General features: G+C 39.7%; 2 protein-coding genes across 5 annotated transcripts in view; one reads left to right on the top strand and one right to left on the bottom strand.

Moving 5' to 3' along the window:
- The window catches only part of PPP1R3G (protein phosphatase 1 regulatory subunit 3G), a 1059979-nt gene that overhangs the window by 230850 nt on the left and 804807 nt on the right, over positions 1-24322 (bottom strand). The window lies entirely within an intron of this gene.
- RREB1 (ras responsive element binding protein 1) overlaps positions 1-24322 on the top strand; it is a 151835-nt gene that overhangs the window by 103428 nt on the left and 24085 nt on the right. For all 4 annotated transcript variants that reach the window (XM_063298866.1, XM_063298867.1, XM_063298865.1 and 1 more), the window contains 4 exons: positions 11459-11603; positions 12590-12726; positions 21151-21340; positions 21597-24285. In XM_063298866.1, coding sequence (XP_063154936.1) covers positions 11459-11603; positions 12590-12726; positions 21151-21340; positions 21597-24285 — 3161 coding nt within the window. The remainder of the gene's footprint in view (positions 1-11458; positions 11604-12589; positions 12727-21150; positions 21341-21596; positions 24286-24322) is intronic.

Raw genomic sequence — 24322 nt, 5'->3', positions numbered from 1 at the left:
GAAAGCAGCTGGTCTTTTTCCAGGCTACTGGACAAGCCTGAAAACAAGATGTGCCTGCTCTAATTATAATAGGTCAGCTGCTTACAGCAGCCACATCTTCCAGGCTCGTGCAAGTAGCCTGAAAAAAAGTTGGCTGCTTTAGTGAATAGCAGAGATTTTATTCTATGAGCTGTGCTCATGTGAGGTGCAACTGCTTCTTCTAGATCGTTCTTCTAAGTCAAAACAGGCAGTGTAAGAGTTCCTAGTCAGAAATTTGAAAGTGGGGAAGGTGGTAAAGCTGAAGGAATGTCCCTTCCAGTATTAAGGACTTTGGCAGGTATTCTTTTTCCCAGAATACCTGCCTGGGTACAAGCAGGTGGATGATGATGATGACAATATCCTTCATTATGTTGGATTAGTGTAGTTTTATACTCAAAAAAGATTTTGCTTATGGTCTTATTTTTGTGTACTGTACAGAGAAATTCCTGGGATTATAACCTCTTTTTAAAAGTTCCTAGGTTTGATGCTTGATATCTTTCACTTGTCGGTCACTTGAATCTTTTAACCTGAAGACTTCTGCCTGAGATACTGAAAAAATCATCTGATCTGATAGAGGGGAATTTTCTTAGATCCCTGTGTTCCATATTTGATCGGAGAGATGGGGACAATGTGTTTGCACACAGAAAACTGTATGTGCTAGGGAGTGGTGTTACATCATGAGATATCACAGCATGCATGGACTGGCCTTTTGTTATTTCAGCACACGCTTTTGCTTGTACCCTTAACAGTTTCAGCTGTATAACTTTTTTTCTCCCCAAAATGGCTCCATTCTGGCCCATACTGCATCTTCCAAGGTTTTTTTAAAATAAATTTTATTAGATTTCAAGAGAAGAAAAACTACAACCCCCCCCCCCCCAGAAAACTACAAAGAAGGAAAAAATAAGTAAAAAGGTGCAAAAACACACGAGATTTTTTTTTTCCAAATTTTCAAAAAGATGTGACTTCTGACTTTTAACAGCAAGGATATAGAAAAATTTCCATAATCTCTTACTGTATATTAAACCAATATTCTATATTAAACCAATATTTCTATAAATGATTCAACTTTGGCACTTAATAAAAAAGTACAGTTACTCCTCCCCCTTATATTAAAATCAATCAATCAATCATATAATCCCCTAGACATCTTTCTTCCCTTCAAAAGATAACACATATTTAATTATTCCCTTCCTACTACTATTCTGTACATTTCTGTCTACTAAATTAAGAATCAAATTAAAAAGCACATAGATTGTCTGCTATTATACTTGCTAGGGAGATTGCTGGTGAAGAGGAGGGGTTCCCTCTCCAGGGGGAAAAACACATGTGCAGTACTGAATCTCTTTGGTTTCCAGTCAAGAGGACCAGAAGAGAACCGCCCCCTTTCTGGGGTTCTGTAGTAGAGTTTGCTACTGCCTTTTCAGTTTAGCAGGAGTTTGTCTTGTAGAGTAGAACAATAAACACTAGAGCTTGATCTTCCAGTCTCAGCGTGGTTCTTTGCTATAAATCCTGACCATAGTTGATAATACAACAGTTTTAATAATCTTAATCTTAATAAACCCAAAAAACAAGGGCAATTCAAAACAGTAACCTTAAATCAGCTCCTTAAAACCATCCAAATGATCACATTTTTTAAACCTTAACCTTAATTCAAATCTTTAAAAGCAAATGACATCAATCAGACCCTTAAAGCAAGCCAAATAAACATTCTTTAACCCTTATCCCACTTCAAAATAAACCAGAGCATTTACATATCCCCACAGTGTGCACAGAGCTTTTCTCTTAAAAGAATCAAACAGCCCAACTGCACCCCTCAAAAATTCCAGCTTCTTTTCATGGCATTCCACCAGAAAGTCAATTTCACTTGTGGCTTGCAGATTTCTCTCTCGCTTAAATTTCTCTTAAGTCCACTATCTGATCTTCATCCAGCATCTCAATAAAAATCCCAATGTCACTCTTAAACGTTTCTATCACTGTTAAATTCCTCAGTTTCATCCACCACACCCCCACCTTGATGGCACACTTTAAATCTCATATTTTCTATGATGTCCTGAATATCTTGCATAAAATCTTGGTAGAATCAGAAGAAATCTGTTTAAAATCCTCCATGTCTCATGCAGTAGATTATGGCGCCCCCTAGGAGCTTAACCACCTAAATTGGAGGATATGAAAATGTTCCAGAATGTATTTACACAAGCAAAAGTGAGATAAACAGACAGTTCCCAGGGGAAAGTGAAAACAGAAAGCTGAAGCTCAATGTGTAGTGAAAACAGAAAGCTCAAATCAGCTCAACGTGTAGGAAAATGCTAATATTTTCAAATTTAATACAAAAATAATAGCAGGAAGACAGTTGTTTACTCTCAATCTTCCTTTATATTTGGGAGGAGAACAAAATCCAAAACTTAAAAAAAGATTTTTTAAAAAAAAGTAATCCCAAAAATAATGATAAGCACCAAGAGAGCCAGCTTCTTGCTGTGGAAAGCCTCTCTTAGGGTATGCATACATATACATACATACATACATACAAATAAAAATATAAAAATTGGTGATCTCGAAATGAGGTGGCTGATCTTAGTGTCCCTTTAAGGCTACAGCGTGGCTCAGAAAGTGATGATGTCCCGTTTGCGGTCTTCTGGCTGCAAGCAGCCATCTGGAGGACAGATGGGGTGATTTCTGGTGTTTTCCTTTATCCAGAAAACATTTCTGGGCTTCAGGAGGACCTGCCTGAGTCCGAAAAAAGTTGCAGTGATGTCACCTCCGCCCGCTAAGCCCGCAGGCACAACCACTCAGTCCGCCATTCCTCACCAGAAGCCGCATCTTCCAGGGTTTTGATTTCAGATCTGAATGTTGATTATTTGCAAGTGAGTGATGGCATATGTCTGCTAAAGTAGCTTCAGAGAAGGCAGAAATGGAAAAGCCAGATATGAAATAAAAATGATTTTGGCATTTGACTGGGTGCACTAAACCAAGCACAGAGCATGTGAATAGCCCCAAGGCAGTTTGTGTTGCTTTCAGACCATTCTCATCAGAATCCTAAGAATGTCAGTTTACAGTTTTCAAGGTTGTAGAGATAAGCTTGCAGTCCTGGTGCTGATTTCAGATGAAAAGCCAAGCACACTAGTAAAGATGCACAAATATTCTCTGGTCCTTTTTAAATAGACAGCCAAGTCCAGCTAGTTTAAAGTCCTATTCTAAAGCTAGATGCTTTGCTTGCCAGTTTACTGACAACTTTTTTTGTTTTCACACTTTCTCCCCAGAAACTCACTTTCATCGTGGTTTTTCATTATTTGTTCACTTTTAAGGAAATTAACTGGTGAACAATTACGTTGTTCACGGGTTACCATCAGTATTCTGAACATACTTACAACTGATGCTCCAATTTATTTACTGTTTTGATTGTTTTTATATCCTGCCTTTCCTTAGAGATGTGTATGTTTGGGGTGGGGGCGGTTGATCCCACACAACCAATTTGTGAGGTAGGGGTCACCGGACAGGGATTTGAATATTCTGGATATACTGTGCCTGGATATTCTATAATCTAATACCTTGAGTGCTACACTATGCTGATTCTAGATTAGCATCAAAACTACAGTTAATGTGAAATATACAAGTATGTTAACCAATTTATGATTGTTAACCAACCAATCATAAATCATTGTTTATGATTACTTTGGCACTCCCCTTTTTAAGTTGTCCCATTTTTCTGTAAAGTTAAACATTCTTAGATTGTGCTCTGTTCTTGGGAGCTTTATTTGTCGTCTTTTTCCCCTTTGATACTTTATTAATATAGCATAAGCATCATATCTGGGATTTGCATATTGCTCTTCCACTTTTTAAAAACCAGCTTTGAACACTAGGTGCAGACCTGTATGGTAAAGATCTGCTGATTTGCATGTGCTTGAAGAACATTGCCTCCCAGTAAGCATGCTCTGATTCAAATATTTGACCTTCCTAATTACAGTAGATTATATTCCCTGTGTCTTCAAATTCATCCCTGAATAGATTGAATGCATTCCAATGGAATGTCAGTGGGATCATGGGGGGAGCACAGGTGTATTACATACAGCTTATTTCATCTTTCTGTCTGTGTCATTGCATCATTCCTTCTCTGATACTTTCCCCATTTTTCATGGTGGTAGGGACAAGTGGGGAATGGGTACCATCTACATTACCAGGGCCTATTGCTTATTGTCATCACGGGAATGAATCTGGGGAGGAAGAAGTTGCTTTCTGCAGGTTGCTTATAGCACCAAGCAAATATTTGAAACTTTTAGATACATTAGATTACATCAGCCATAAGTGTAAGTTTATGGTTAGGAATGATAGTCCAGCACTTATGGAGAGGATTGGGTTGTGGATAGTTATTTTCAACATGGCCTATTTGCTAAAAGGTTGAATCATTTGAATATAGAGAGTAATAATTTTAAGCTACTCTTGTCTTGCGTTTCTGTGAATCGGTTAAGGGCTTGGCTGAGGCACAAACGCCAACCAGGAGTAAGTGAGAAAACCACAGACAAACCAGATATTCTGGTTCTTACCTCACAGGAAAGGACAGTCGGCAGTCAGTTAACCAACAAGAAACCAGGCTTTGAAACCCTGATGTCCTGCTGTAAAACAATCTGCTCTTTATTTTTCACTCTCATTCACATATCATGCTAATAAGCAAATCACATTAAACAGATGCAGTGTGAATGCAGAATGTTTCTGTAGGCAACAAGTGAGCAGTTTGAAGCATGCAAAGATCCTTGGTTCTTGCTGACCATCTCTCCACTTCCTGCACAGTTATCATTAAATGCTTACAGAGACTGTTGGGCACAACACTGAATTTATTCTGTCTCCTGTGAACATAAGAACCAGCTGCTTAACATATGGTTAGAGTGTGGAGGCAAGTGCATGCAATGGGAGAATGATTGGCAGTTCAGTTCCAACTCCATATGCTATACTTCTTTGTTTTCAGGCCTCTTTTTAAAAAAAAAAATGGTGACAGTTTCTTGGTCTCATTTAAAAGAGAACTGACAAGAAAGGTACATTCTGATATTTGCTCATTCTTGCATGCCAAAGCAGAACCGGTTGGACAAGGGGGGGTGGATGGGAGTTGATCCTTCATCTGATGTCCAAGTGAAACAGCAATAGCTACCAAAAGGAGTGTACCAACTGGATTTTCCTTCAGTCTCTTATCATTTTTTGTACCTCTTTGATAAGCTTACTCCTAAAAATTGCTTTCTCCTTGTGGACTGCTGGCCAGTACTTTTTTTTTCCCCTACAGCCAATAAAATCTTCTAACTACTAGAGTCTTTATAAATTTGTAAGGAATTCTTTGACTGCAGCTGTTTATGTAAGGTGATGTATAAAAGAGAACCTGCAGATAAGTGGGGAACAAAAGAAAAAAAAAATCTGGAAGAGGAAAAGATGCCCAAAGCAGACCAGTCAGGAATGCTGTTCTTGATGGTAGGGAATGTTAGTTGATTGGGGAGTGATGAAAACAATAGAATATCCTGAATAGGGGCAGGGCTGGCTGGCAGTTCATCAGGGGAATTACATACATACTGTGTTACATATTCTTAACAGAGTTGATTTAAAAATGGTAACTTGGTTTTTAAAATAACATGGAATTCAATTCTGTGACCTCAATTCTGTAGTGCTTGTGCACTACAAGGATGGATAAATTGTTTTACAAGAATGCGTAGCCTTTAAGAAAGAGAATACAAGACACAAAGGGAACCTATGTGGAATGCTTGGTAGCATTTGGAAATGCTCTCTAAAAACCATGTGAGCTAGAAGCCAGATCTGTAAAACAAACTGCTAAAATATCAGAATACTTAAAGCTCTTTTTCAGCAGAGGGTTGCAGGCTCCATGATTGCTAAAATATGTGACTTATTTTTTAGTGGTGTGATTTTGAAAGCTTTTGTTGTTGTTGTTGAGTTAAACTCTAAATAGCTGTGATAGACTTATGGAAGATTCATTGTGTGTAATTCTCCCACCCAGATTGGTCCTGTCCCCTTCAGTGGGGACATCACATCATTGCCACTCCCTCTCTGAGGCTGAAAAAAGTATGTGAAAAGTACCCATTAGAGGGGGGGGGGGGAAACTGCTTAGTCTTCCTGCTCAGCAAAATGTGGGTGTGTGTGCTTTTCTGCTTACAGACCTTTCCCCAGTGGCTATTTGAAGCCATTCAAGGTACAGACTTTACTGGTGCTGAGCCCATGTGATCTGGACCTTTCTTGCTAGCCCATTGAGGCCGGGAGACCCGCCAGTGTGGGGTATCTCTCTATTTGAGTGAGTGCTTGAGTAACAGCTTTGCTTAGGGTTAATTCTGTACTCCTTTTCCCTGTCTAGCATGTGTTTAGCATCTTTTCCTCTACTTGCAAATTTTTAAAATGTGTCCTGCAGTTTCTCAGACCTATGGACACTTCTCTCTTTTATGCTTTGGCACTGCAGTTTTGACTACATGAGTATTAGGAATCCCCACAGATCTTGGGAACAAGGGGATTATTCTGCATACATTGCAAACCAATATATCAAGTTCAGTTAGTGTTTGCTACTTAGCATGCGGGGGAGGGCAGGGGGCGAGCTTTCAACTTCCACTGTAGGATTACCTTGGCCTTTGCAAGCAATTCTGATTAGCAAACTATCCAAACTCTATGCACTAGTCGTCCTCAGTGCCCTCCAGATCTAAGGACCAATTCCTTAAATTCTCAGCTGTGATTATTCTGGCTGGGGAATTCCCGGAATTGAAGGCTACACATCTGGAGTCACCAAGGTTCGAAAGACTGCTCTGTGGCAGCTGCAAAAAGGAAAGACTCCCGTATGTTACTGGCCAGTAGAGGTAAAGGGATGTTTGATTCTACCAGTTCTCTCCTGAACTGATGTGTGAATTAACTCTAAAGAAGTGCAGTGTGTTGTAAGCAAAACCAAAGAGCTGGATCATTTGTTTGCTATTACCATTTTAATCACAACTTTTAGTTACAACAGTGCCTTACGGAAGATGGTGTATTCGTAGGCTGCTCCAGTTTTCTCACTCAAGCAGCCTTTTCTTTCTAATTTGGGGACATTTGTTTTATTTCCAACTCCCATTAATTACAAGCTGAAAAAAGCAACACTTAGTTCATTCTCCTAAACCTGAAATTCAAAGACCAGAGTCTATTTCAAGAAAGAGCATTTTAGAGCTGTATGTATGTAGCTGCTGGTAGTGGTGGTAGTCCTGTTGTTTTCCCATTGTGTAATCACCAGGGTTCTCCTCTCACCTGGAAGCCCTGAAGGAAGATGATTAGGATGCTTTTTCATTGTAGGGTGTGGTGAAGTGCCCTGAAGAGGTTGGAAAATACCTCATTTGCTAAAAGGATGAATCACTAGGTCTATCTGGGTTTGACTGTGTAAAACACCACTCTACCCCCAAACCTGAGCACCTTAGTCTCAGTGAAGCATTTGCCACACATTCTGGTTTTCTAGAGACATAAAAAGTTCTTGCCACTCGCTTCGCTTCCCTTCTGTACAAAGACTCATATACTCTTTTGGTTTTTTTATGTTTAAGAAATGAAGTTTTCCATGAATAGGACTTCTCATTGCTCGAAAATCAGAAGGATTTCTTTGTAATTTAATACTCTGCTACAAATGCTATCAGGCATAGGTGGGCAATTTTTGAGGTAGCTTAGCTTCTTTTGAAGGTTTGGGGCTGCAAAGTGGGTACAACCATATACAATTGGGTGGGGAGAGGGTTTCCCTTCATTTTTAACTGTGACATGATTATTAACACAGTTTTCAAGTGTTTCCTGCTTCAGAGAAATAGTGCTGTTTTTTGCAGTTATGGCCAGAACGGAACTAAGGGCTACAAAAAGGGAACTTGGGGGCTACAGATGGCTTTTCTCTTCCCCTCCCTCCCCCATATAAGGAGCTGGTTTGGCGATGGTCCAGTGGAACAGTTGAGAAAAAGCAACTGTTTTACCTGATTGTAAATATGTGTACTAAATTCTTAACATTAAATACATATGCAGAAGTAGAAAAAAATGATTGGATGATGGATTCATGGAGGATAAATTTATCAATGGATGCTAATCATAAAAGCTATATTATTCCTAGCCTTTGAGACAATATGCCTTTCAGCGTAATTGCTGCAGACTCCCCTTGGGAGACTACTATTGTATTTATGTCCTGCTGGTGAACATCATAGGCCTCTGGTGGGCCACTGTGGGAACAGGATACTGGGTTAAATGGGTCTTTGGGCTGATTCAGCAGGGCTTTTCTTATGTTCTGACAGATGTGAAAATAAACTCACATGTGAACAGTAACCTCCAAACTGGTGACACCTTCAGTTTATATGAAACTCTTGAGATGGCTTTCAAATCAGATTACTTTTACCACAAGAATTATTTCGAAGCAACTAGTCTCCTCGTTATTCAGATTTATTGGAAGAGGTGGGAGAACTTCCTGGTATTTCCATCAACCTATAATAGGTTTGTCTCCAATTAGAACTCTAGAAAGTTTTACTTATTACTCATTGTTTGCTACAATTTATTTTGTGTGCTTTTTATGGAATGTATATGTGTTATGTTATGAAACCTTTATTACAAGGTAACAGTAGTACCAATGTTGGTGTTAGACTGGCTTCAAGACAGAGTGTGTGCTATACCCAGGGTGCTAGAGATCATGTATATTTCAGTAGTGTTTGAGGTACCCTGGCAAGTGCTGTGCATAATCCTTAACTGTGTTACATACACTGATCTTGATGTCTTAACAAAGTTATTTGTCTTATAGTGGTTCATATTTGAAGTGATGTGAGATACTAACATGGCTCTCTCACTGGAACTGAATTGGGGCTGCAAAGCTAAATAAACCAGAAGGGAGAAATCCTCCATTTCAAACTGATGCCAGCAGGATCATCAATTTGTAATTTTTTAATACTTATGCATAATAAATAAGGAAAATTCCTAATACAAAAAATGTAGCTCCGGTTTCCCAGAACTGGAATTGGGGCTGCAAGTTTTCTAAAACTTTCTCTTGAATTTCTTGGTTCAGAAAATACTAATTTTCATTTGTCATTACCTAAAAACGATTACACTGATTAAAAATGTGTACTGGAACATACTATTTGATTATGGGGACTTTTTAGGAAAATCAACATGGCCCCTTCAGTCTTATAGCAACTAAAATACTTTGGTTGTTTGTGAGTTTTGTATGCTGCTTGTCAAGTCTGCAGAAGTGGAAGTCATCTAAATCTTGCTATTTAAGATCTCAGCATACTTTTGTGCTGTAGAGTGAAGGAGCAGGAAGAAAGTGGCATGTTTTATGTTGTTTTGTACTTTAATGTTGTTTTGTACTTTAATTTACTCTAGTATTGCTAGTCAATTCATTTCTTGCCCTGCTTTACTTGAAAGGAAGAAAAATATCCTGCACTTGCCAAAGTTATAAATAAATTTAGCTGTAAGTACAAATCAAAGCCAGCAGTGTGATGAGTAAGATAGTCTTGATGTATTTAAAGGGTAGGCTATAGATGGCTGCTTTACGTAGCCCATGATTCTATGAGTCCTGAGTTAATAATGTTTTGTAGGACTACCTTATCTTGGCTGCAAAAATACAGATGTCCACTAGATGGTAACAAGGTGATACACAAAAACTCGATCTGTTTGCTGCTAGGTAGTGGTCATTTGGATTTTCACAGAGCAGACATGGTAACTCTAGCATCTAGGTATCAAATATTGTTTCCATAGGGATAAAAGACTGTTTTACAGAAGATGCATTACATATTGTTGTAAAAGAACAGGAAAAGAAAATGACAGTTCGTAGCTTGCAGAAACAGATAACAAATCTCAAATACGGAAAAAGGGAAGTCTATTAAACAGCCAATTAAATTGTTTAATTTCAATAATATATTTCTGTGGATTGATTTTCTTCTGTATTCCTAATAGCATTAAGAGGTATCACCAATTACATAGTCTGAAATTTTCTCTTTGCTACCACTTAATTGAATGCATAGGCTCCAACATTTAACTAACTAGGTGAGGGGGAGATGGGCGGTGAATAAATTTATAAATAAAAAAAATAAAATAAAGACCCACATGAACTTGGAAAATTAGAGAATCTGTTCAGTGGAGCTCTCAGTGAAAGAAGTCTCAATGCAGCAGAGATTATTAGTTCTCCTCTTTGATATAATCTTGGTCAGTTTAGCTGAATGTCCTCCTCTGGCCTATTTGTCTTTTCTTCCCACATGATCAGGTTGGGCCCAGGTGGAGAGTTCAAGTATCCCTACCCTCAATTACCCCCTCCAAGTTTTTTTTTTCTTCTTCTTTCCCACTAATGGCTCCCACCCTTCCACTTCTTAGTCTGTTCTGTCAAGTCCCTTCCTGAATCTCTCTTAGTTCTGGGAAACTGGAGCTACATTTTTTGTATTAAGAATTTTTCTTATTTATTATGCATAAGTATTAAAAAATTACAAATTGATGATCCTGCTGGCATCAGTTTGAAATGGAGGATTTCTCCCTTCTGGTTTATTTAGCTTTAAACTGAAATGTATGTCCTTAATAATTATGAGTTGGTATACACAAGTATTTCCCAGCTTAAGACTGTCCACGCTGCCTACGGATTCTGAGCTTGACTTATCAGTTGCACTATTTATTTATTTGTTTATTAAATTGGTACCTGTATGTCCTAGGAAAGCCAGCCCACGGCAAAATGGGTTTCACAAAAGTAAGCATCTCACTGTATTGCTTTGGTCTGTCTGGACTTGCTTAAAGTCATTATTGCTGAGCTGATCCCACTTCACCGAGCCTGCCCTGGAAACTTCTGCTGCCCGCTTGTTGGCATGTATAGTTCCATTTGTCAAAATGGAGATCAGAATTTTAGCGTGCTAAAGTATTTTTGGACACCCTGCAGAGCCATAATGGAACAAGCTGTTCATCGACTCAGATTGTATGAGACAACATACAAATAACCACCATGGCCAAATGTTTCTCCTCCTCTTGCACCTCAGTTTCTGGGACAAATGACTTGACACATCGTTAAAAAATGGGGAAGTTAAAACAGGGGAAAGAAGCTTTAGTGAGTCAGTTAACAGCTGTGGGCTTTGCACTGACTACATCCTGTGTTCTGAAATGAGGGCTGATAATAAAACACTTTCAGATCATGAAGGATTAAAAATACTGGCTCTCTTAGGAGAGGTAGTTGGAAAATATGGCCTCAGTCAACCCAAAAGTACTCTTGTTGTGTTTGGCTTGTCAGATAACATGCTCTTTTGTGTATTTTTGATACCTTAAATTGATGTTGAAAGGCTTACTAGCAAGCAAATTTAAAAAGGAGAATCGACTCTTATTGGAATGATTGAGTTTCCTTAAAGAAGAAATTGGCTCCTTTGCAAGTGTGACTTTGATTAGAAGTTTCTTCCAATTCAGAACCTATAATGAATATCCATTCCTTTTGTCTTCTCACTCTCTTCTCACCTGACTTTAGACACATGAAAATCCATGAGAAGGATCCAACTGGCGCTACAAGTACAACCCCTGCCTCTCCACTGAAACGCAGGCGCTTGTCTGCCAAACGAAAATTCAGTCATGAGGCCGAGGCGGACAAGGAAGAGCAGAGTCCAGCGAAAAAGGTCCTCTGGGAAACAGCAAAAAAATCCTGGTGGTTGCTTAAAATTAAAGATTAGGAATTCAATTAATCACTTAAAAATGGAAAGAGGGCAAAGTATAATAGATTCATGATTGCCAGTCTGTAGTTTTAGAAACACAGCATGCTTTAGATGTTGTGCATATGTCTTATGAAACTGCAATACTTTGGACAAAGATCTATACTTACAAAGTGACTAGTCAGGACAAGAAATAAAAGTATGGTGGGTTTCTCTTCAGCTTCTGTAGTTCCCAGCCAGCAAGGGCCTCTGAAATACACCAAATTGGGAAAGACTGCTACGTGTCTGTGCTGATCTCCATTATTACCTCAATGAATGAAATCAAATAAATGATATAAATAAATAGTGTAACTTTGGATTATCTCCAAATGTGCTGTGGCTGATTCATGATAAAATATTAGCAAAAGTCTTATATATATCAAGATGGCACCTTCAGACAATCTTTTGAGTTCTGCATTTTGATTCTTTTCTTTGTGAACATTGTTATTTGGAATAATTTCATTCCTACATTGGGTATGTTTTGAGTGGTTGGCAGTTGATCGTTTGTGATCAAACTGTTTTGCCTGATAGCTTTGAGGAATGAAGTAATTTCCTCCATATGTTCATATTCTGTGTGATGCAGAGTACCCCTTAAAGGGCAAAGGGAAATGGGATGAGAGAAATACCCAAACAGCTTAAAAGAAACATTTAAATTAAATTACTTTGTAAGGGAATGTTCACATTCCTTAATGTGTGAGGACTTTTTAAAAAAAAATATGGAATGGATCTTCAAATATAAAATTGGTTAATTTTGGATTTATCCTTACTGATCCATGTAGAGTGAATCCCTTCTGTAAAATTCAGCCAAGGGATAAGCAAGTGAAATATTTACCAGGTGAAAGTTGCTGCTTTCTGAAACTGTTACTTGAATTGCAGCTTGTGTTTGAAAATTTCCCCTTTTTTACCATGAACAGGTTGTGGAGGAACCACAAAATGGTGAAACTGAAAAGAAGGCTGATGAAATTTATCGATGTCCAGTGTGTTTCAAAGAATTCTCTTGCAAGTATGGGCTGGAAACCCACATGGAGGTACATCCAGATACCTCACTGAGGTAAGAAAATAGCAGTGAGATAGTTTCTGAAAAACAGGATGCTTTGTGTCAATGTTATGTGCAGCAAATTTGAGTTCTGTTTGAACTCAGTGGGACCTGTTTGTAATAAAATGGGATCTGTAGGCATGTTTTTAGCATTACTGTAAGATCTCATTGTTATTATCATTATTTTTACTATCTTCATGACAAAGTGAAACAGATCCTGGGAGCCTGTTGAAGTGTTTAGATCAGTGTTTCTTAACTTGGCTGGAGAATTCTGGGAGTTGAAGTCTATACATCTTAAAGTTGCCAAGCTTGGGAACACTGGTTTAGGTGGAGTGATCTTTGTGCAATGAAGTCCCTGTGAATGTACTAATCTGTTCTCATTTCTTTTCTCTAATCCACATATACTGTCAGGGCCGCAACTAGGGCCTGTGTCACCCGGGGCAAACATGGATTCCATGCCCATTTTGGCACCCCCCCAGCACTCATTTTGGCGCCCCCCCCCAGCACGGTGCCCAGGGCACATGCCCCGCTTGCCCCTCCCCCCCAGTTGCAGCCCTATATACTGTTGCAGTCAAACTGTAATGTGGTGCAAGGCTGTGAGCTAGTTTAGAATAGAATATCAATCAGTATTTGAGAGACAGGTATAAGATGAAAACAAGTTTGTGCCATTCAGAGACTGAGTTCACATAACATGGTAGACTAGGCTAAAAAGAGGTTGGGCAGTTTGCAGTTCAGATATTGTGGGAACTTGGCTGTTGTTTTAGCATGCTGTATGAACCAACTTATCACACATTATGATTTGGCAGTTTGTGCCTAAGATGTCATGTGAGCCTGATAATTGTGTTCTGTTACTCTCAGTTTGATTTAGCATTGTATATGAACTTGATCACTTTCGTAGCATTATATAATTCTTCTAGTGTCCATTTTCTAGGAGGTTTTTTTGAGGAGAGGTTAAGTCACTTCACAAAAAATGTTAAAGAATTCTGCACATTTGAAAGAGCCATGCAGTTTAATTTAACCAATCAGTGTGCCCAATGTAACCTGCTCCCCAGAGCTAAATCTTTGCCCATATGTGCAGTATGTGTGTGCTTTCTGTCTGGAAGCATCTTTTCCTGAAAATAATTATTCTAAACTCTTTTGATACAGTTCATGAAATGGAATAGAGATTTTTTTAGATAGGCAGTTAATCATGCTAAATCTAATGTTGAGGGGTAGCAAGTCCATAGTAATTTATTTTTAACTGCATCATTATGTGAAACCTTCCAAAATAATTTTGATGGAATAAGCCCCTGGTATTCAAGTGCACACATAATTATTTTGCAAATCAGTAATGTCTGGTGAGTGGCTACTAGTCTTACCTTTGGAACTGTGTAAAGAGAGGCTGTAAATGACCAGGTTGATTCAAACCTATTCTGCTACTGTCAAATTAGCAAGTGAAAAGGAAGGGGTGGGAGGAATCAAACTGGTACTTGGTAAGTGAGCAATACAGTACTGTCTTTTAAATGTAAGATCTTCAGGACTGAGCATCTCAAAACACATGCATTGAGTAGGTGAGAGACTTCTCTTTGAGGAGGAGGGCAGCCTCTTTTGATGATGTTAAACTTTTAAATTATGCATTTTTGATAATTAAGGCAAGGGCAGCTCTCTCCATGAGTGGCGGGTGGGTGTGTGGGTGTGTCTGTGTGTGGAATAATAGGGTCTTCTGTTGCATTGACAATTGGGTGTAGCATTGAGGCTCTTACCCTAGAATTTACTCTTCAGACTTAGGCTCTCATCCTATCGAAACAACCTGAACTGGCTAGTTAGGGCAAGGGCATTTCTGACTGATGTCTTCTCAGGGACCATTACGATCACTGGGAGGTGGCACAACACTGCCCTTTTCATCCTGGCTTCCCTCCTGCTAGGATTAGTTAAGACTCTAGTTTTCTCTTCAGCCAGGCCAGCCAGCAGGGCTCCAGCTATTTTGGTGCATTTATATAGGAGTGATATAATTAGCAGAGCTGGGAAATGCCACATGGCCAATAGGGAAAAACAAGCAGTCTCTCACATGTTGGATTTTTCTCCCCTGAAACTGCCCCTTGCATGATTTCGTTTTCCTGTTGAACCTATAAATTTTACTTTCCCTCAGCCTTCAGCCGCTTCAGCAGTTGTGAAACTAAATTACTCAGAAAGGCTTTTTAAAGAATGAGGGTTTAGATAATAGAGTCAAGATTAAAGCCACTACTACCACTAAGTCCATTTCTCTTTTCTGTGTAAGAACTCAGTGGATGGCTGTCTGTTTTAGCACATCCAGTGAAGAGGAACCTGTTGCATTTCTGGTAATTGATTCCACTGTTAACTTCATATGCCAATAGAAAGTTTTTTTCTAATATACATTTGGAATCTGCCTTAAATTGAAGTTCATTATTCCATATCCTCTACTTTGTAACAATGGAGACCAAGTATTGATTTTCTTCTGTGTAACACCTTTTTAGGTAAATACCTAAATTCCTTTTACTTACACGGACGTTGCATAGAACAAGATCAGTACTTGTGATATCACCTTCTTGTCCCTTGCTCATCCCTGTTGCCTTCTCTGAACCTATTTCAATTTCACTGAATCCTCCTTAAAATGTGGTGCCAAGATCTGGAGACAAAACTCAAAGTGAGATCTGATCAGTGTAGAACTATTATGTCCTGTGATTTGAAAATTATACACTAATGATGTAACTTAAAATTGCAGTTGCATTTTTTTGCAGCCACCTCACACTGCTGAGTCATACTCATTTTTCAATCATCTGCTACTCAGAAAACATCTTCACACCTACTGTTGCTAAACTAAGTATCCACTATCCTATTCCTGTTCAAATGATTTCGGTTTCCTAAGTGCATTACTTTACATTTGTCCTTTTAAAAGATCATTTTGTTTTTCAGCCCTTTTCTCTACCTTATCAAGTTCATTTCTGAATTGTATTTTTGTCTTCTAGGCATCACTTCCAGTTTTGTGTCATTTGCAGATTTGATAAGCATTTTGTCTACTTCATCCAGTTCTTTAATAAAAATTTGTTCAAGAATTCAGGGCCCATGACTGAATCTTACACACCCCACTCAGTTGATGAGGAACTGCTTATGAATGCTCTTTAAGTATGATTTTCAAGCCCATCTCTATGGCCTGTTTAGTTTCATGTGATCTAGCATGCCGTTAACTAGCCTGCTAGTCAGTATGTCATGAGACACTTAATTAAATGCTTTGCTGAAATTAAGATTTGTCTATAGCATTCTGGTAAAATAGGATTGGTTGTTGTTAACAAACCCACACTGACTTCTGGTAATTGTTGCATTATTTTTAAAACAGATCAAGATCAATCTCTTTGTGGTTTGTTTTATAATCTTCCCAGGCATCAATATCACATGGATTGCTCTGTAGTTCTTTGGATTCTCATTTGTCCTCCTCCATTGTCTGATACTGCACCCCTTCTGGATTTCTGGAAGTTAATACACAAAAGCTTGGCCAAACCCTCAGTGAGTTCTTTGAGTACCCTGGGTTGCAACTGAAACTGCTCTACTTAAATAGGTGTTCTCTGTCTGTGTTTCTGTCAGTCTTAGCCTTCAATCCAGCTCCTTCATTCTGCTTTTCACAGTTGCTTAGCAGAATACATACAGTTTTGTTGGAGACAACAAAAATACAAGTTAGTTTCATTCTTATTTTGCTTTTCCTTGACAGCCAGCATACCATGGTTTGTACGTTTCTGTCCATCTTACTATCTACCTTTTGTCTTCATAATAGCTCTCTTAGAACAAGAAACAATGACTGGTTTACAGTCATCCAGTATGCCTCATGACTTAGTGGGAATTTGTGCCTGTATGTCTTTGATCCAAGTCCAGGGTTTAATTTGTTATATTAACATTGACTCTGAAATACTTCACTATTATGATGTGTGAAATTAGCCCTTACTGATTGCGGTGAGATTCTGTGGTGCCTAGGCAATTGGTTAAACTTTTCATAAAACACCCTACTACCTTCATTAAGATCAGTGTTAAATTATTTCAAGAAAACTCTACCCTAGATGAGGTCCATCAGAGTGACACGATATGCATTAAAATCATTTTAGTTTTAATTGTATAGCCAAAGCTGTTGCAATATCAAATTGTGGGTGAACAGAATAATAGATAGCCAGTTCGGTGCAGTGGTTAAGGCACCGGGCTAGAAACCAGGAGCCTGGGAGTTCTAGTCCCTCCTTAGGCATGAAAGCTGGCTGGGTGACCTTGGGCCAGTCACTCACTCTCAGCCCAACTCACCTCACAGGCTTGTTGTTGGGAAAATAGGAGGAGGAAGGAGTATTAGGCATGTACGCTGCCTTGAGTTATTTTTAAAAATAATAAAGGCTAGATTTAAAAAAATCTAAAAAAAAAAAAGCATTTGGTGGAATGTTGGGGTATACAGCATAGCATGTAAGTCTTGCAGTATTTTTTTTTTACCAATGGAAGATAAGCCTCTGAAGGATTCCTGTCTTCATTGCTGTGGTATTTGTGATGTGAGATCGGGGAACCTAAAGCTGTTATGTGTGCACTGAAGATGGCATCCCTTCACGTTAAGCTCTGTAACGTGTGGTGTTAAATGTCTAGCTGAGTTTAGAACTGGAAAGAGAAGAGTGCTAAGAATGTGTCAAAGCTAGTTTCAAATACTGTGCTTGGTGGGAAAGTACATGAGGGGTTAGAGTTAGGTCATTTTATCTTATTCTGCCTCTCAAAGGTTTGGTGCTGAAAATATAATGTGAATAATCAGGGATTTCACAATCAGTGGCACTTTGAATATACTTAGACATAGAGAGAGGAACCAAATTTGATGAATGGAGCCTTTAGTTCCGAATGGTGTCAGATCTTTATGAACATGTAAGCCTGTGAAGTGAACAGCTAAGTCTGTGACATATGTTTACTTTCTGTTTGCTTCTTTTATTAGCAGATACAGACTCCTCTCCTCCAATTTATACCTCCTGCCCTGTTTCTCTTTAAACTCCTCCCTGCTCTGTCCTCTACAAATTCTAAACTGGTATAAACTTGCTTAGTCTCTTCCCAGACATTATGCCTTCAACTGCCTCTCCTGCTTTATTTGTCAGTCTCTTCCTTGACCATGATCAGACCTTTCCCTGTGAGACTCTCCTTTACGTTCAGCTAAAAGCCATAATGGGAATCCCAATTTGAAAATGCCAGTGTGCTGTGGAAAGTTTCCAGAACTTCCTGGTTGCAACTTAAACTTGTGCACAGGGTATTCTTCTCCCTTCTAATAGGGATGGCAAACCATTTGACAGGGTGAGGAATATCATTTCCATACAGCAACTGGCATCTGTACTAAGGAATTAATGTCCTGCAGTGGTACAGAAACTCTTTTCTTGCAGCTAAAAGCTTATGATTGTGTTTATAAGCTGTTGAATAACAGTTGTCTTGTCCCACTATCTGCTGGTCAGATTTTCACCCTTGGCTCTTTTCCTTCAGCATCCCAGCATTAGTGCCAGTGTTCCCTCCTTCTGCTTACTGGTAACTGGGGATTAATGCAGCTGTTTGATCCCATTTCTCAGAGCCTTCTGTGCAGAGACTGGGGTGGGGGCGTGGGGGGTTGTCCTGAAAGGCAAGCAATGTGGTGAGCTGCCTGATGTTAACAGGGACATAAACCAGCGCACATTTAACAAAGGTGAACATTGAAATCCTTTCAACAGGGAATAAGTCATTTGCTTTAAAGTGCTAACTAGTGCTGTTCAAAGCTGTTCTAGAATTATGCCTATCTCTACTTAAAGTAGAAGCAAAGGGGCATTTTGGAGTTAAGAAAATAATTTCTGTGATGACCAGCAAGCTGCTGCTTGAGTATTACTTTAATATGAATGATTATATACAATTCAGATTTGCAGCTTTTTCTCCCGATGGCTAAAAGCTAGGTGTCTTTTTTAAAACAAACAAAACAAACAAACAGTTTAGGCCTAAAGTATACTGTATGCAAGCAAGTACTAACATTGGGCATGTTTCAGGAAAAAGTGAAACATTTCTGTATTGCTTTTGATTTCAGTGTGAGTGATCTTAACTAGATGTTTAAATCTGCCCTCAAGTTATTAATTTGAATTGGATTTAGGAATGTAAAGTGGAAATAATCTGAGACTTGTGCTGCCCATTACAATACTCATTACCCATTATCAGTTCACTCTTTCAGTTGTGACTCTTGGGTGGGGGGAAGGATGGATAATAAAAATGCCTCTGCACATGGGACAGAAAGCCTTCCTTTGACTCCAGAAATTCCTGAAGACTTGAAGTGTTCAAGTCTTCTTTGAATATACTTTTTATGCAGTAGCTTAAAAAAAGGCTTTGAAATCTAATCTTGCACACTATTGCAAAATGCTGTTTGAATGCCTGATGCGAGGGAGTGTATGTTTTGCATGCATGTAAATGTGCTATTACACAAATCTGAATCCTGTTGGACAGCTTGATTTTTTGTTGTTGTTACTCAAAAAGAAGTGAAAGTAAGGTCTGCTTGCAAATAACTAAAAAATGCCATGTACTTTCATTAATGTTGGTGCTGATAAAATAACGGAAGGCTCTCTGATGTTAATATCATATTCTACATGAAACTGTTCCCAGGAACAGCTGGAAAACTGCCTTGCTAGTACATCAGCTTTAGCTGTCACTCTTGTTAGTCATTCTACTTAAATCCCTCTGTCTGTTTCAATCTCTGTTTTATGTAACCATCCTATCCATATTTAGCTTGACAGTCTGTGTGGGGTATTCACATTAAGATTGCAAGCAAATCTTTTTCTTTTTTGATACCATTATGTTCAAAGTATTCCCATGTTTTTCTCTATTGGCATATTTAGCTTCTTCTGTTTAAATAATAATTCTTTAAAAGTCAATAAAAAGGACTAAAACTGGTTCTTAAAAAAATTACTTTCTATAAATGCTTATGAATAGCTTGCTTTTAATTATGCCCTTTTCACAACTATTGCAAGAATTAGCAGCAGAACTCTGTACAAAATTTTTTATATTTCCTGGCCTTTATTGCAGTTAGCATGACATTGATTCTTTCTGCGAATAGGATCATAAATTCCATTGTCAAATGGTATTTAAGCTTATCTATATCCTTAGTGGTAACACAAGACATTTCACTGCTCAAAGTGAAGCCTAAATGTCAGCGAACCCATTGTTAGGCACAGCACATTGATACAGCTATTGGGGGAATTAGGCTAGTAATTTGAAAAGTCATCCTGGATTAAGACTGCTGTGGATGTATTTGCAAAGCTGAAGTGTCGTGTTGGGGATGAGTTTGTGATTACTTTTCCTTGGTCTATCTGAGCATTAGTGTGCAAGCGAGAGCCCTTTTTTACAGAGTGCTCAGTGTGTCTCTATCAGCTGAGAGGAGAATTGGTTAATATTTCCTGGTGGGGCTTGCTATCTTCCTCAGGCTAGCTGCTGTTACATAGTTTATTGCTCTTTTCTCTGTAATGGCCTCATTCCAGCTGTTTGATGAGCCCAACTGGGGTTTGCAGGAGAGACCTTAAAAGCCCGAAGACTACATCTCTGTCTCCATCTTTCAGGCCTTTGGAGTGCACTTACAATGACCCTTATTGTCTTTGTGGAGAGATGTAGAAACAAGGTGCCAGAGAGTAGGTGGGAGGTCTTGGGAGGAGCCGTGTGCTGAAATAAAGTGTGTGTGGTTGACAGAGGCCATTTCAAATGTTTCTGGGTGACTGCTTCTCTCTCTGGCTGTGACTTCAGGTTTCCATCTGCAATCATGGCAACAGGTGTTGAGTCTTAGAATGCCTTATGAGATTGGATTCATGTAAAACAACATACCGTTAAATGGACTGAATTTAGCATTTAGTCAATCTACTGGAGGCAGGAGCAACACAAAGAATTGGATGGGGTCAAGACAAAATCCATATTTTAAATTAAAACAAAATTAAAATTAATGTGGATTAATTTACATTATATTGAATATAGTTACTATGATTCCTCCCTCTTTCTTTAATAATTTACGCTCTACATCATATAAATTTTACAATTTGGTAACCACTTTTAGACTGGTTCTGAGTGTTGTACCCAAGGTTTGCCAGGACTTACATGTAACCTTGGGATCTCTGACTGAGCCTCAATGCCATAAGCCATGGTTTATAAATTACAGGTAGGTTCACATACGCTTAGTCAAAGCCAACAAACCTGTTATAAGGTAAAGATGGATTGTATAGGGCAATAGGTGCAATACAGCTGGCTATCCAGAAGCAATGGTTACTGGCCTTGGTTGTTCAGAAACCTGTTACCATCTAATTTTCCATTAATATACTAGTTCTGTTTTTACAAGTGAAGAGAATTACCAAGTCGATGGTAAGAAACAACGTTCTGTTTGGACTGAAATTGATGGTGTGATTATGTGTCTTTCCCATGTACTAGATAATATGCTCTTTTTCTTTTCCTCCTCTCTAGGTGTGACATCTGCTGTATTACCTTCCGCACACACCGGGGGTTGTTGCGGCATAATGCAGTTATTCATAAACAACTTCCAAAGGACTCAACTGGAAAGCCTTATATTCAGAACAACCCTTCAATTCCTGCTGGCTTCCATGATTTGGGCTTCACAGACTTTTCTTGTAGGAAATTTCCCCGCATTTCTCAGGTATTCGTTCAATTGGCTGGTTATTTGTATAATAGTCAATCTTCCTTTTCCATTTAATTTAGAAGAGAATTGGGAACCAAATATTTGGACATCAGTCTCTTAGAATCAGTTTCAGTTGGTATCTTCCCACTGGAAGTATTATATAAAATGTAATATTTCAGGGCACAAAAACTGCCTGCTGTTGGCCTTTGGATTTTGTGTCTCTTCTCCTCCCTGGGATACTTAATGCTATGTGTTTTCTTGTGATGTCTCCTAGGTTTGGTGTGAAACAAACCTGCGGAGATGCACCAGTGATTATCATCGCTATATCTGTGAGATATGCAACAAGGCATTCCCCATGCTCTCAGCACTCAAGCTGCACAAAGACACTCATGCAACTGATCAGGGAGGAGAAGTGCACAACCTGCACTCAGAGGATGCAGACCTAAAAGCTTACATGGCATCCTTGGGGCTGCAGCATACCAAAGACATGGAATCGGTCAAGCAGGAGGAACTCATGCCAGATGATGTCCAAGAAATGCAGCTACGAACACTGAAATGTAACCTACCTCAGGAACCTGGTAGTGCTAACCAGTTGAACGTATCCCCTCTGGAGGCTGCTTCCGTGGGAGGGCCCTTTTCTGTTCTTCCCCCTACAAAAGAAAATATGAAGCTACTCTCACTACAGCCTTTCCAGAAAGGCTTCATAATCCAGCCTGACAATAGCATTGTTGTAAAACCCATTTCTACTGAATTAGCAGATATCCAGCAGATCTTAAAGATGGCTTCCTCAGCAACTCCACAGATCAGCATCCCACCACTTTCCAAGGCATCTCATGTTCCCATCCCGTCCATATTCAAACATATGCCTCCACTGAAGCCAAAGCCATTGGTAGCCCCTAGGACTGTTGTAGCAACTTCAACACCACCTCCACTGGTCAACACTCAGCAAGCCTCACCAGGATGCATCAGCCCAAGCCTTCCTCCAGTACCTCTCAAAATGGTCAAAACCTCCGAAGAATCAACTTCAGATTCTTCTATCCCACACAGTAAATCCAGAACAGACTCCAGTCCCCCTCCCCAGGCTAAACCAGAATCTTTGGGTCAACAGGAAATGAAAACTCAGCTGGAGCAAGACAGCATCATAGAAGCCCTTTTGCCTTTGACAATGGAGGCAAAAATAAAGCAAGAGGTGACAGAGCGAGACTTCAAAGCTATCATTGCTGGAACTGCAAACAAGAAGACCCCAGCTATGAGAAAAGTTTTATACCCATGTCGTTTTTGTGAGCAGGTGTTCCCATTCTCTGGAGTCTTAAGAGCTCATATCCGCTCCCACTTGGGTATCTCCCCTTATCAGTGTAACATCTGTGACTATATTGCAGCTGACAAGGCAGCACTGATTCGGCACTTGAGGACGCACAGTGGGGAGAGGCCATACATCTGCAAGATCTGCCACTATCCTTTCACAGTGAAAGCCAATTGTGAAAGGCATCTGCGCAAGAAACACCTCAAAACAACTAGAAAGGACATAGAGAAGAACATTGAATATGTTGCCAGCAACGCGGCTGAGATGGTAGATGCTTTCTGCTCCCCTGATACAGTGTGCAAGTTCTGTGGGGAGGACCTTAAACATTACCGTGCCCTCCGTGTCCACATGAGGACGCATAGTAGCTGCCAGAAGAAGAAGCCATTTGAGTGTAAGGAGTGTGGCACTGCGTTCTCAGCCAAGCGGAATTGCATTCATCATATCCTCAAGCAGCATTTGCACATCCAAGAGCGGGAGATTGAGAGTTATGTGCTGGCAGTGGACTGCACTCCTCCAGAAAGCCAACCTGACTCTGTGTTACTGGAAGAAAGCACTTACCTGGATTGCAAATCAGTGTCACCTTTCCTGGAATCACAGAATGGCTTTTTAAGGGGTGCTCCCTCTCATGCATCGATCAAACTTGAAACTGCAAATAGCTTTCCGATGGATTTTGATGAGCCTTTAGATTTCTCGCAAAAGAACAAAAACCTGAATTCTGTACTGGTCAAACAGGAGAGTCCATTTGGATCCTCCCTCTATGACAGCTCCATGGAGCCCATTGACTTGTCAATCCCTAAGGCTCCAAAAAGGGACAGTGATGATAGCATGAGTGAGGATAAGAAGCAAGAGCTCCTTGATGGCCATGATGAGAAACTCCAGGACTGTCAGCAGTCTCCTCCAGCTAATGGCAGCCTGGAAAACGCAGCTCTCAGACATTCCCAACCACTGAAGGGTCCACTTCATTTGACTGTCCCAATAATTTCTCCAGGTGTCTTGGGGAACTCAGCTTTGCTGAGGCCTTTGAGGCCCAAACCACCCCTTCTCTTGCCAAAACCTCTTGCGACAAAAGAGCTGCCACCCCTTGCTTCCATTGCACAGATTATTTCATCGGTGTCTTCTGCTCCTTCTTTGCTCAAAACAGAAGTCACAGACTCTGTCCCCAAGGTAGCCATCGGCAGCACTACCAGCTCTGAAAAGTTAGGAAGTCCCAATCCTAAAGCAACTATCCTAGCTACTGTCCAGACAGATCCCAACACTCCCAGTGACTTAACAAAGAGCACCAGCAGTCCAACGGGGTCCCAGAAATCCTTGTCTTCTGGATCAGTAAAGAAAAGAGGCAGAAAGAAAGGCACAAAAAACAAGCCAAAGGCAAGCAGCAGTCTGGACTTGGAATCAAGTGGGGAGTTTGCCAGCATAGAGAAAATGCTGGCAACCACAGACACCAATAAATTTAGCACGTTTCTACAATCAACTGCAGACTTCAAAGAAGCTGCTGATAAAAACGGAGCTAGTGAGGAAGAGAGAGAAGCTGTTGAAGACAAACTTCTGCCCGGAAAGCGAAATGCCTACTCAAACTGCATTCAGAAAATCAAGTGCCCCCACTGCCCTAGACTTTTTCCCTGGGCAAGTTCTCTGCAGCGGCACATGCTCACTCATACAGGTAAGAGAGCTCTTGCAAAATGGCCTGGGGAACAGGA

This window comes from Candoia aspera, chromosome 3 (assembly GCF_035149785.1).
Source record: "Candoia aspera isolate rCanAsp1 chromosome 3, rCanAsp1.hap2, whole genome shotgun sequence".
Classification (NCBI taxonomy): domain Eukaryota; kingdom Metazoa; phylum Chordata; class Lepidosauria; order Squamata; family Boidae; genus Candoia; species Candoia aspera.
The sequence above is the reverse complement of the archived record's forward strand: the minus strand, read 5'-3'. Positions and strand labels throughout refer to the sequence as shown.